General features: G+C 39.5%; 1 protein-coding gene across 3 annotated transcripts in view; it reads right to left on the bottom strand.

Annotated features, from left to right (window-relative positions):
• LOC134655705 (serine/threonine-protein phosphatase 2A 56 kDa regulatory subunit delta isoform-like) overlaps nt 1–14,603 on the bottom strand; it is a 66,534-nt gene that overhangs the window by 11,932 nt on the left and 39,999 nt on the right. For 2 of the 3 annotated variants that reach the window (XM_063511165.1, XM_063511166.1), the window contains exons 4-5: nt 1,084–1,283; nt 588–791 (exon numbers count right to left, since the gene is read on the bottom strand). In XM_063511165.1, coding sequence (XP_063367235.1) covers nt 588–791; nt 1,084–1,283 — 404 coding nt within the window. Of the gene's footprint in view, nt 1–587; nt 792–1,083; nt 1,284–4,023; nt 4,531–14,603 lie in introns of those variants that run through there. The other variant, XM_063511164.1, reaches the window with a different exon arrangement.

Here is a 14,603-nt window from a genome sequence, read left to right as displayed (position 1 = left end):
CAAGTGGAAGTCCCTTTCTAACAAAAGCTGTCAAAAAGTGAGATCCGCTTGTATTACAAATTACAAGCTTTTGAGAAACGGGCTTCAGATGGTTTGTCATTTTACCGTTAAAAGGCTTGAGTGAACGAGTGTCTACAGGGCGTAATCGAAAATCGTCTCTCGTCTACTAAGTGGAAACCTTCGCCTTTGAAGTGAGGAGTTCGACAAGGAGAGACTTTAAGCCTGTCTTACCGATATTACTTCTGGTCAATATACTTCTTGGCCACGTTGGGCTGAAAGTCTGGAGAATCCAACAACAGCTGGAGTAACACGTAGAGTCGAGCGTAGCGAGGTAGGCGGCTTCGAGTAGGTTCGTCCTCTTTAATGTTCAGCACTGATCATTATTTTAACCTAGTCTTACCGATTGCAAAAACTTCTGGCCAATGTACTTGGCTACATTTGGCTGAAAGTCCGGAGACTCCAGCAGTCATGAGAACAACTCGTAGACTAGCAGAAGATGTAGCCAGGATACCTCGACCGTAGACTTGTCCTAGTGGGGGGTTCGACAAGCAAAGAGATCTTAAACTAGAATCTTAAGCCAGTCTTACCGATAACACAAACTTCTGGTCAATGTACTTCTTGGCTACATTGGGCTGAAAGTCCGGAGACTCCAGCAGCCTCAGGAACAACTCGTAGACTAGCTGGAGATGGGGCCAGGCGGCCTCGAGTGTGGGTTCGTCTTCTTCAGGGTCGAACTCTGCGCCGTTGGGGTTGGACGACGGCGGCAGTGTCCGGAAGAGGTTTATGGCAAACTGTGAAAGAAAAGAGTGGAATTAGCGTACAATAATAAATAAAACAATAGAGGTTTTAGTAATAGGTTTTCGTGTGTGTGAAATCCACTTTGAATGAGCAGGTCCTAGTCCTAAAATTGACTTGTCTCACACCATATTGACCGCCTCGGGGTATATCGCCTCAATGACGACTCCCCTCTGCGACGTGACATACTCCACCATCTCCAGCAGAGCGGCGCGTTTCACCTCCTTCCACTTGAGATGAGACAGTGTTCATCAGCGTCGAACAAGCTCTCTGTACAAACACACTCACCATATTGACCGCCTCGGGGTATATCGCCTCAGTGACGACTCCCCTCTGCGACGTGACATACTCCACCATCTCCAGCAGAGCGGCGCGCTTCACCTCTTTCCACTTCAAGTCTGAGAGGGGTTCATCAGCGAAGTCGAACAGCAAGCAGCACTGTCGTAGCTTCTGTACGAAGAGCTGCTCGCGTTCGGCGGCTGGCGCATCTGTAAGAGACGACATTTGTGAGAAATCTATGTGGCTTTTGAGAATGTCAGATGACGTATAATAATATGGAATATCGGGGGGAGCATATACATTTCTAATTTTTCTAAACATATTTTATTTCGAAATCGGTCCTCGCTTGTGGAAGATACACAATATGTGAGAAATTAATCATGCTTATGAGAATACCAGATGGAATATATGAGATAGTATAGGAGTATCGTCGTATATCGGGAGTATATTAAAACCGGAATATATCACGTCATCTGAAAATAAATCACATGCAAACTTCTTTATAACCACAATCGCAATTACGTTTCTATTACGGTAGGTTAGGTTTTGCCGCAGTGAAACTAGTAAAAACCGGATTCCTTCAGTTATTTTACAATCATGAAATACCGAAGATTGTTCCGCCTGCATATGATTAGGTATACTTGTTAGTATAGGAGCAACCCCATTTTAGATGAAAATTGAGGAGGTTCGCAAACGTTAAAGAAAATGGAATACATTTAGGGCCTCATCAATCTTAGTTTATAAGAATAATAAACTAAGCTTTGGCGTGCATTCATATTTGAACTAACTATACCATCTAGAAGCCTTGTATCGACTGATTGAATTTAATGTAAACGTCATGTCCATTTATTAACTTTTATGGCTTATGCATTACGAATACCAAAACTTAACAGTTTTCCCGTCTATATTGGCACTTCAAGTGGCTCTAGTCTAATTGCACCCCAGAATACCTCAGGAACAAGTCAAGAAAGTAAACAGATTAAAATAAATATACGTAAGTACTCGTACCTACAGATTCTAATCAACTATACGACGTAACAAATCTGTGAGTACAGTTCCAGAGTTCAATCTTCATCCTATTACCCGGGATTAAAGTATACAGCTTCGTAGGCAACGTACAGCATAACTGTTCAATAGGGAAAATACATATTGGATTCTAATCTAACATTTACAATACGTAATCTGCGTATACGAGACAGATGGGAATCTTATTCCTGTTATTATACTATGGTTCAATTATTTCAATACTAATTTGAAAAATTTACTTTCACTTTTGGTCAAAATATCTGCTAAGTTTTCATCCAAATATGTACGAACATTTGAAGGTTAAGCGCTAAAAAATTCTGACACATTTTTATATTTCCAAGTTAGAACCTAGAATAAAATGTACAAACCTCGGTATACAAGTTATACAACTCGTTCGGTCGATGAAGGAAAAATTCCAGCAGCAAGGGGCTGCCATGGAAACCGGACAATAGGAAATAGGAATCGAGCGCAGCTCTCTCAATGTAACTAAAAATTTTATGTACAGTGTACAAATGTGTCTAAATTTAGATTGTTAGGTCTAAGGAAATCTTAAGTCCATTTTATTTGTTTTATGTTGTTGTGTTAGACAACAAATTAATATTTAAAATGTGCAAAATTATTGGAATTCTACTGGATTATATGGTAAAGGTTAAGTACCGTTTTCTTAAAGACTTAACATTTGAAATAATAACAAAAAATAGTCGCAGTAAGCATAATAATAATGTCCGCTGCCATTACCGAGCGAGATAACAATACAATTATATTTATAACTAGCGACCCGCCCCGGCTTCGCACGGGTTACCTAGGTACACAAAACCTTAACAAATTATAGATGGAAACCTTCCTCGAGAATCACTCTATTGATAGGTGAAAACATTATGAAAATCCGTTCAGTAGTTTTCGAGTTAAGGCAAAGTTGCCTTTGATTGGGTAAACAACTTGAATCAACAACCCAATGCGATCGTTTCTCGAATACTTAAATTCGGGTACAATGGGGTCGTACTATTTAGCAAGTAGAATCTGTTCGATATTCACATCATCGATACATAAACATTGATTGTAAACTCTTGCCGTGCGTATAGGTAGACTAGTAAATATTCAAGACAAACCTCCAAAACACTGTTCCTTGCGTGCCTTTTTTACTATTTTAGCTTTAATAGCTTAATACGTACAGTCGTACAAAATCTATCACCTGCTGAATCTATGACTTCTAAACGTAAAATTCAACTTTCTCCGCTGTTTTAAAGCCTTTCTAAGGGCCCGAAATGCTTTTTTTTTGTTTTGTAGTCCTCAAAATTAATCGCAATCGTTTTCAAACTTATCTCTTTCGGGAAACTCTGAAACTTCAGTATTTTCCAGACAGCGTTGAAACATGATTATATCAACCACTAACACATTTACCGCCCTCAAACGAGCACATAACCTTAGCAAACTAATTACCATCATTAGGCAAGTTAGCGACACAACCTTTATTTTTAGCGCCAGCTATCGGCCCATGAATAATGTCAATGGGAACCGACTGCAGGCCAGCAAGGACGCATTCTATTTTCCCATGGCATACTTAATGGGCCGGCCGGACAGCGGGTCGATATATTTCTGCGGCATTTTCGCCATTTAGTATAGCGTTGGTATACCTATGGACGAACACATTAGCCGTAGCCGTAGCTGACCTCCTCAAGGCTTAGGCGTAGGCGAGTTTGGGCTACGCATGTTGTGCCGGCTAGCGGTTACGATTAGAATGACGCACGTTTGTATCGAACTCGTAGACACTTGCGGCATTCTGTTAGGATGAAAACTCGTTTAATGCTTCGACGCAAATCGCAGCCGTTTACAAACGTTTATTTATCTCGGTAGCGGATAAATGAATAGCTAAAGCGTAACGCTTGTAAACATTGAATTTTCAAGGTGATAAGATCGACGAACCTTTAACTATAGGTAATTGGACCATGAGGCTCTCTTTATCAGCGGGCACGGCGAGCCGTTCGGGCGTGATCGCAGCTGCGGGCGGGCTGCGCGCGCCCGGCGGCGATGGCGCCTTCTGCGGCGGACCCGGGGCCTCCATTCCACCAGAGAAAAGCGCAAAACGGAACGCACGAGCGACGTCGGACACGCTTTCGGAGCGTTTGGTAGTTTGGCTAGCGACCAGATCGAGTCCCGAATGGAACGAGGGGGACTTCGGGATACCGAGCGGGGAGACGGCGCGACGCGGCTTGGTCTCAGCGGCGGTGAACATAGCGCGGGTAGGAGCGCGCACCGGCCCGGTGTGGACCATCGCAAGCGGCGGCCGGCAGCGGCATCCGGCACAGCACCCGGCGGCGCCGGGACCGGAGCGAGCGGCGGGGGCGGCGCGACTGACGGGCCGCGCCGCGCCCGCCGCCCTGCGCGCGCACCTATCGCCGCTCTATACTACCTTCCCTTCTATAAAGACTTATCACACTACGACACTATTATGCCGATACAACTTAATAGGTCCGCATGGGAGAGTACGCGCTAGGGCTGTCGCCTCGTGTCGCACGCGATTTACATAATCGCTTCTCAGAAGGATGAAGCGGAAGTGCATCTCAAATTACTGTGCGCTTCAACGAGCGCGTTATTTCGCTTCAGCGCAAACCTACCTATTTAAAACATTGTTATCAACATGTGTTGTTTCTGAGATACAGGACGGTGAAACATAAACATAACACATTTTTTTACACTTATAAGTCTTTAATGTTATGTAGGTAGTAGTGTCTATAATAAGACATTATAACATTAGATCCCAGTGTCGACGATTTCATGAAAATGCACCGAAATTAATTAAATACGAATAAAACTAGAACACTTGAGTGTTCCTAGTTCCTACCGAAAGAGCTCGATATTCTCAGTTGAAATAAAATATTAAATAAAAATTCCTAAACCCACACAAAACTTTTTTTTTTACAACAGATCATATTTAAAATAGTGACCTCAAAGCTGTTATAATAAGCCACTTACGGTGTCACCCCTGCGCGACGACGGGTTTACATTGGCCGTGGGGCAGAGCATCCACCCGACTGCCTTTACACCCCGCGCTTATCACCACTCCACTGATTACACGAAACCTAGGGATAATTAGCAGATAGATATGCAACTATATCAAATAGGTTAATAAAATCCGACCCCCTTAACCCTTTAACGGTCCAGATTTAAAGACACCCTCAATTAAAGCCTCATTGCCAACTTATACAATAGTCCTAAAAATTCAGCTTAAAAAAACACAAAGAGTTGACGCTATAGTGTGGTAATTTTTCCTTATAATATCTTAATATCTGGGAGACCGAACTTTGCTCGGTAAACATATAAAAACTCAAAAATTAGCGTTTTCCCAGAGATAAGACCTAGCTAGATCGATTTTTTGCCCCCAAAAACCCCCATATATGTACCAAATTTCATCGCAATCGTTAGAGCCGTTTCCGAGATCGCCGAAATATATATATATGTCGGAGCGAGACACCAGAAAGACGTATTGCAGCATTACAGTTCATAGTTAGACGCCTGTATAAAATCGATTAGCAATGTTTGGCGTATTGTTGAACTAAAATGACAGGTAGAAGGCTTTGGAACGTCAAGATGTGTACCTATCTTGAGTGAACGTAGGCACGGGCAGGCATTTTTGTCGTTATGTTGGTAGACTGGTCAGGCAGGTTTACCAACTTGAATTGGAGGCGGGAGCGGTTGGCTCCGCCGCTGGAACTGGCTTCTTTCTTCTTGATCGGACCGCGCTAGAGATCGGACGTTAGCCAAGCTCGTGCCTAATTCGCTACGTTCCTGAAGGCTTATACCTGAAGGATTATTCTGAAAGCTTATAGATTCTCACGTTCTTTAACCGTTTAGCTAAGTGTTTTATTCCAAGTGTTATTTTGATTTCTTATGTGCCATTAGAAGCTTACTTTTGTAAAATAAAGATTTAAACGATTTCATGTGATCTTTTTATTTTAAATAAAATCATTTTAGAATAGTGATTGGTCGTTTTGATAATTTAGTACTGAAATATAGTAGGCACTAGTATGGTTAACAAGTCTGAATGTTTATTTCATGCGTGGGTAGCATACCTACTATTTTGGCTGTGAAGTAATACATCTAGGTACTACCCTCACGCGCCCACCGCCATCGGGACCATCCGTTCGCCGATATATAAATAAATAAACAAACAAGAATTGCTCGTTTAAAGGTATAAGATTGTGCCCTATAAAGGATTAAATCACTTTCAGCTAAACCAAATTTCACCTGCAATTTTTTTTTTGCCTAATAAAAACTAATTCAAATCTCATTTGCGTTAAAATGCATTTTTTTATAAAATTTGTACGATCATATGATTGTTGCTGTCGTATTCACATCACAAGCACATTTCACACTTTATCTCACAAAAACGCGGAGTCTATTCCAACTTACAATTAAATTAAATCAATGAACACTGAACGTGTAACTCTACCTTCTAATAAACACGGTATAAATATTTTCCGATACAATGTTTACTGTCTCAATCTCCACTCAGACGGTAATAGGAGACGTCGTGTTATATTAACAAGCTGAACTATTCAAAACAATACTTGACGCAAAGTAGCACAAATATTGTTGTCGTTTTGCTCAACTTCTGGAAACTATTGATTATGTGTGCGAAGCTCTCGGCTGGATAGAAGAACTAAATATTCATAACTGACTTGTATATTGACTAATGTCATGTGTTAAATAAATCACTAGAGAAACCAGGCGGTAGGTACTTGGTATGGTCGGTAGGTATAACAGAAATAGAGAAGTGTAAGCATTGATTGGCAAGTAAAGATATGATGCAAATGTTGCAAAAAGTATAGAAAACACAATAGACTATGATTTATTGAATTGCAAATGGTGGTTGTATAAGATTATGAAAAACATCCGGTGTTTTTCATAATAATGAATGGCGTAGACTGCACATTATTCTACAATAAAATAAGTAAAATAACATTGTGATTGTTTTTAAGGACGAGCTTTGACGACGTAGTTTATTAGTGACACTGGCAAGGGAGAGAATTTAACAAAAATCTATTCAAAGAGATTTTGGAAGGAGATGCAGTCCAGGAGTTATCAGGACTACAATACAGGTAGGTGACCGTAAAAAACACTCAAGATCTAACAGCCTGGACAGCAGCCAGTGGCAAAGGAAGTCAACCAGTGGTAAGTGTAGACCCGCCCTCAAACATGAAAATACGATATGAGTGATATGACCGAGAAGAAATATGTTAAAGGTTTACATATATCGCATATTTTTGTCCCCAATACGGAGAGAGAAAAACAACGATTCTATCCACAACCAGAAAGAGATTGTGGTTACTGTTTTTAGGGTTCAGTACCCAAAAGGGTAAAAACCGGGACCCTATTACTAAGACTTCGCTGTCCGTCCGTCCGTCCGTCTGTCACCAGGCTGTATCTCATGAACCGCGATAGCTAGACAGTTGAAATTTTCACAAATGATGTATCTCTGTTGCCGCTATAACAACAGATACTAAAAATAAAATAAAATAAATATTTAAGGGGGGCTCCCATACAACAAACACGATTTTTTTGCTCTATTTTTTGTTGATGGTGCGGAACCCTCCGTGCGCGAGTCCGAGTCGCACTTGGAAGGTTTTGTATGTAAATATCTCATAATATCTCATTATCGTTCTCCCTCCCTGATCCATTTGAATTTGGTACAACCCTAAAATAACCAAAGCTAAACAAAATGAATCACAGCCCCTCATAATTTCATTACGTCACCTGTCACCAAGCATTCACTTCCACAGACAATTTGTGCGCAATTAAAGCGATCGATAATCTTGTACAGCGGTGCGTCTGGCACCTTCTTTAGAAACAAAACAGCATAGGTAATTATGTAATACAAGTGTACAGTCAGCAGCAAGTTGCTAAGCGGGCGAGGTGTTCAAAATTACCTTGACGCGCTCTTATTCTCTTAACAATAAAATCACGTCAAGATCATTTTGAACACCTCGTCCGCTTAGCAACTATTGCTGCTGATTGTGCTCAGCACATAAGCCTTACCTAAGCTTCTTACTGCCATAACACCTTGTCAAGTAGAACTGGCTAAGGATAAAGCAAGAGTATTTGAGAGGAATGTAAAATGGTGTTATTATTAAACCGTTAGTTCCAAAACTGTGGACACATTTGTGACGAATTGGCTGTAGATTTTTGATGGCATTTCTCGTTATTTGAAAGGACCGGATATTTCTTTTTAGTAGAGGAAATATTCGAGTCGGAAAAAATCGAAGTTGTTACCCTTGTCAGTCCGCATTTTCTCTTAAGACGTTTCAGTTTTGATAACTTATACGCACCCCACCCAAATAAAGTTTGCCCCTGATATTTGTCGTTTCTGGGAAGTCGCCCCCGTCTGGGACGATTCCCTTAACTTAGCGAGGACCCTCTTTACTTGCACCAGCGTTTGCACGTGATTTCCTATTAGCAGTTGGTATTACGACTTTAGAGGCCAGGCATATACTGGTGGTCTTGAGTTTCGTAGCTTGCGAGTGCGCGAAAGCAAATGGGAATAGGAGCTATGCTATCCATATTTTTACGATAGTGTAGGCGGGTTCGCATCCCCTTTTCGAGAAGTTTTCCCGGAATTACTGTCTGCGTTTTGGCCGAATTGGATTATATTTTCCGTCTGTTAATCGAAGGAATGTCCAGGATTCAAATAGAAGTTTATTTTATTTCAAGCTAAAATGGTAATTTACTCTATATATACGAAAATGAGGTAGGTGTTTACCATGTATATTTGTTTTGTCGAGTTCCCGATATTTTGGTGCAGTTACTCCTTGAAGATGTGGCATGTGCGAGTTGTGCTAATGTGCCGAAATATCTAGAACTCACCAAAACACATAATAATATATACATAGAAGAAAACTTTCGAAAATTGAAAACGAAGTGTTTATCGTTTTCAATTTTCGAAAGTTTTCTTTTGTGATTAAAAGCGTACAACTTTATTTATTTACCTATTTATCCTAAGGTTTCTAACATGAACTAATGTTAGAGGCAGAAGCATACATCGCTTTTGTTCGCCCTTCATAAATAACCGATACATATTTTCCACATAGCAACGCCTAAACAAAAATGCGATATTAATGGATTTTGATATTTACTGCCTGGTCATAAGCGGAGCATCAATCAACTAATGCGAGAGTCGATGGCCCTTCTAGTAAAGTACCAAAAGCAACATACTTAACTGACCATCAGTAGATCTTAGAAGACAAGTTACATTCCATGTAATATAAAAATGGCCGAATTCATAAAACAGTATAATTCGTGAAATGTATGGAGATGTTACTGCCATTTAACTACACTGTAGTAGGTCCCTGGGGCCTTCGAATCCTTGTCAAACATAAGACGATGTTACACTGAAGCCCGCAAGGCAACTCGTAGATAAGGGAGATTAGTCTGTAGCCAGCGATGTGTGATGACCGTTCCGTTAGTTAGATGTATCAAAGTGTAAGAACGAGAACTCATTGCGTCCGCGATTTGCATGGGGAATTCCTATAATTACGTTTGTAGGTAATCCTTGTTTTTGTATCAGAGATACTAAAATCACAGATCGATTGCCTGAATCGGAAGCAACTGTCAAAGGTTTTTAGAGATGGCACCAGCGTAGGTTTTCCCTGTTTCTAGTTTTTAGGGTTCCGTACCCAAAGGGTAAAAACGGGACCCTATTACTAAGACTCCGCTGTCCGTCCGTCCGTCCGTCTGTCACCAGGCTGTATCTCACGAACCGTGATAGCTAGACAGTTGAAATTTTCACAGATGATGTATTTCTGTTGCCGCTATAACAACAAATACTAAAAACAGAATAAAATAAAGATTTAAGTGGGGCTCCCATACAACAAACGTGATTTTTGACCGAAGTTAAGCAACGTCGGGCGGGGTCAGTACTTGGATGGGTGACCGTTTTTTTTTTGCTTGTTTTTTTTCTTGTTCTGCTCTATTTTTTATTGATGGTGCGGAACCCTCCGTGCGCGAGTCCGACTCGCACTTGGCCGTTTTTTTTCTATGTTATTTAGCCCATAAAATCCCCTAAAAAAAACAAGTATTTCTAAGTATTCAGGATTAACAGGAGACACGTATGCTGGCGCCATCTAAAAATCATCACCCGACCAACCCCATTGGCAAAACCACTCTGTCATTTAAATCAAATAAGTGTTCCCAAAATTTGTACGGAACACAAAAATTTAACAAAAACTGGTTGATTATATAGTAAATCACCCAAATAAAAGTCATTATAGTTTAAAAACAGAGTTTTTAGGTTACTGGCATTAATTACACTGCGATACTAGGTCCACAGGGCCTTGGGTGTCCTTGTCAAACAACATAAGACTGTGTTCAGAAGCCCGCAAGGCAACTCGTAGATAAGGGAGATTGGTCCGTAGCCAGCGATGTGTGATATGATGACCGTTCTGTATGTTTCGAGGTTTAATTGGTATTCCGCAGAATATATTTGCTTTTATGTGTTTACGCGGATAATAAAGCTATTTCGTTTTGTATCTTTGATAATAGTATTGCTACCGTCTGGCAGAAAGGGCCGCGCAATAGCTGTTTTTTTTTTACTATTCTGCAATATACCTAAATAATTTGTACAATTACCTACAAAAAACCAGAAAATTCTACTCAGAAATATAAATAGGATATGAAGAAATGTACAGGAAAGAAGATCGCAATTATCCAAAATAATGAAGGTATGGTGTCAACATTGACGAGTTTGAATTTTTCACAATATTAGGTATACTTATAAGATGCTACTATTTCTTTGCGGTCATTAATATCGACCAGCTATATTAAAAGCTTTACATCGTTGGATTTAACCGTAATCAGAGTCGACTTGCTTAGCACTAAAAATAGAAAAGCAATCTTGTTTTTGAACTCATCTAATAACATTTGAATTCCCTAGAAATATGATTAAACTTAAGAGTTTCTACGACCGACGATAACCTAAGATTTCAAATTGGATAGCCAATATTACAGATACAGAGAAACTATCAATGAAATAACTTAAGCCAATAACAATATTGGGATAAATTGCCTCGAAGGAAGAAAAAATCGAATATTCCGTAGGCTTTTGGGTATGGTTTAATGGAAAATGGAACGGAAAGAATAGATGTCTCTCTGTCTAACAAAAGCAATGATTAAAAGCTGTACGTGTTGCTGTCTCTTCCTAACACAGCACATTGTCGTTCGGCTGTCCAAATGGTGAATTGGTCAACTTGGTGGACTGGACTTAGCATTGTTCCTTTTTCAGTTAATGTTGTCAGACTCCACATTCCACAGTTTTTACGACATTTCGCCAATGCATGCGTCCTGTTGGCTTGCTAAAGGAGATCGTTTAAACGGCCTCACTGATCCATCTATCGAAGGTTTTTGCATACCGCAGCATTCTTCGGCATTTTCAACCACATTTTCAATCTTTCCGGTTTTCTTGCTTAACCCGTATGTTACACAGGTATAGGTCAGAGTTCGCTCAAGCGGCCCCGCTGACCCATTTCCCGCAGGTGTTTGGCATATATTGCCTGTTGGCACGGATACTCCAACTCTGTACTAAATGTAGATAGGTACTGATTGCTGTAAGATACCACTTTCCCGCGTTTGCACCAGTTTTGTACATGGAAGACGCGACCGGATTTGAGTTTAGGGTAAAAATTTAGTAGGAGGTTATAGATAGCGCTATAAATTATAGGTATAAATATTATTCAATATAAGTAGATTAGAAATATCATCACTACGAGTCACGAGGCGTTAAAGAAAGGTGTAAGTTTACCCATAATAATAATCTATTAAAAACTAGTAGTACTAGCAACGGAAAGAAACCATCTGCGGCAAAGGAGCGTGTGCTTATTTCAAAACGCCACAACCTAAGGTACAGGCCCCATAGACAACATGCCAACTGAACAACTGTCACTGTCACACTAATATGGAAGAGTGATAGAGACAAAACGATTCGATGGCGAAGCGATAGCGATCGTCACCTTCGCTAGGCCGCCAGGACAATCCGGGCTGTCTACTCGCAATCGAACTCAAGATATTGTTGGATATATGTACCTTTCTTATGTGTGTGATTGTCAAAAATTGTGGGTTCAAACCTCAGTCGTGCCGTAAAGAGCTGAAAAAATTGTACTCGTAAAAACGCAAAAACATAACTATTAATTTGGTCAGGACCCTTTATCGTACAGAGACGAGGTTAACGGCCCTTATTATGTATTTGTCTTTGGGTCACGTGTTATGGCATGTTTTATTCCATAAAATAAGAAGCCTCTATTTATCGAGGCCAATATAACGTAGCGAAATGGAAAATACCATTTAGACTTAGGCATAAAGTCTAGTTGTCAACAGGCTTTTATCGCCATTGTCCTGATTTTGCCTTTGTTTTTGTGAAAGCTGTTGTTATTATGGATTAATCAGGCCTCGTGGATATTTTATTAGCTTCGAGGCTAATGTATCTAGTACATATTTGTCGCGTGGGCTAATTTTCACGTAAATATACCTATTTGTTTGACACGCGTAAGTAAAATGAGAGTCTAGAAAAGTCGAATCATATTAGCTTTCAGAGGGCAGTCGAATTCATAAAAAATAAAAGGCTGTTGTCAGACGGCTTAAGGTGACGGTAGAGGTGGGTAAATTTTCAGATTCTGTCAATTTACCCCATTTCACACACAAGCGCACTTCACGCACACTACCTCACTTTACTGGGACAGGTCATTGACCCGTCAAGTTTTTTTAAGATTGCGTTTTGAGTTTAGTGTTAACCACTGACCTCTTTTGAGGAACAGAAACTGTAAAAACGTTCCATTGAAAGAAGAAAGAGAAACAATACATTAAATCTTGCTCTCCTTGTCTGTTCATGTCACACGTGACGTATTTAAATTCTAATTTAATTCATTTGATTGTTAACTATTTTCTGCATATTATGGCTTTGTCGAGATACGCGTTTTGTAAAGTTAAACCGAATAAACCCAGATGTCATTAAGTCAGATGTAAAATGTTATTTACTACTCTATACGGTTATTCATAAGGCGAAAAATCAATTCAATTAAAAATTTAAATAAATAAAGTTTCGGCAGGGTGGAAATTTAATTAAGGCCGACAAAATAAAATTTAATAATATATGTCGGCTGATGTACCCCTAAGATCTTTACAGATTTACTTGTACGAGTATCCTATATTCGCTATTTATTTTGCTATTAAATTTATAAAATTAAAATAAATAATTAAATATTATACTGGCATTCCACCGCTATTATTTCAGTGCTGAACTGATTATCTTCGATCGTAGCCTTGATGATGTAGTTGTACTTACACTTACGGCGGTAGGAGCGGCAATGAACCCCGCGCAGCGTAGAACGAGAGGTGCGTTGGGATAAGTGCATATACATATAATTCTTCGTGCGTCTGTCTGTCTGTCCGTCCGTCTGTCACAGTCTATTTTCTCCGAAACTACTGGACCAATTCAGTTGAAATTTGGCACACATATGTAAATTTGGCACACAAATGTAAATTTGTGACCCAAAGATGGACGTGTAACGTAAATAAAATGTATTTTAGAGAATTTGAAATACGGTAGCCATTTTTGGGGGGGGGGGGGGGTAAATGAAAAAATTAAAAAATGTTTTTTAAACTATATAGTGTTACATATCAAATAAAAGAGCTCATTGTAAGAATCTCAAACATAACTTTTTTTATAATTTTAGGATTAATAGTTCAGCAGTTATTCATGAAAATAGGCAAAAAATGATCATTCTCCGCCCACTTTCTCCGAAACAACTGGATCTAAAATTTTGAAAAAAATACACAAAGTAGTTCTTTACCTATATATGTCAGGAAAATCTATAAGAAATGTGCAGTCAAGCGTGAGACGGACTTAATATACGGAACCCTTAGAATGCGAGTCCGACTCGCACTTGTTTTTGTTTAGCTCTTATTAGGTTTAAGGAGTTTTATGAGTGAAAAAAGAAGTTTTTTGTTTTATGTGCCCGCGTTATTGCCGATCGATTGTGTTTTAAACGATAATTAGACAAAAAAACTTGTTTTTCACCCAACGAATATAGATCCCCATGACACATCTTCCAAGTCGCCTTTGGATAGGCTTAATTTTAAAAATAATTGAAATAATGTTCTATATCATTCATACTTGCAAAAAAAGACTAAAAATAATTTACGTGACCAATGCTTATTATTAGTAAATATCTTACAATTTAATATCTGATATATCACACGATACAAAAAAATGGCCGCAAAGTTAAAAGTTTATTTATTTACGTTACTAGTCCATCTTTGGATCACCGACTCTTTGTCATATGTGAAAAATGTGTACCAAATTTCAATTGAATTAGTCTATTAGGGGCAGACACACGAGTGATCTTAAAAGGGATTTTTTTCTTGAATGATTTGTATGTACTTACCCCAACGCACCTCACGTTCCACGCGGCGCAGCGTAATCAGTAAGTACCTAATAATTAGTGTCCGACCGAAACACA

The sequence above is a fragment of the Cydia amplana genome, chromosome 17 (assembly GCF_948474715.1).
Source record: "Cydia amplana chromosome 17, ilCydAmpl1.1, whole genome shotgun sequence".
Taxonomy (NCBI): domain Eukaryota; kingdom Metazoa; phylum Arthropoda; class Insecta; order Lepidoptera; family Tortricidae; genus Cydia; species Cydia amplana.
The sequence above is the reverse complement of the archived record's forward strand: the minus strand, read 5'-3'. Positions and strand labels throughout refer to the sequence as shown.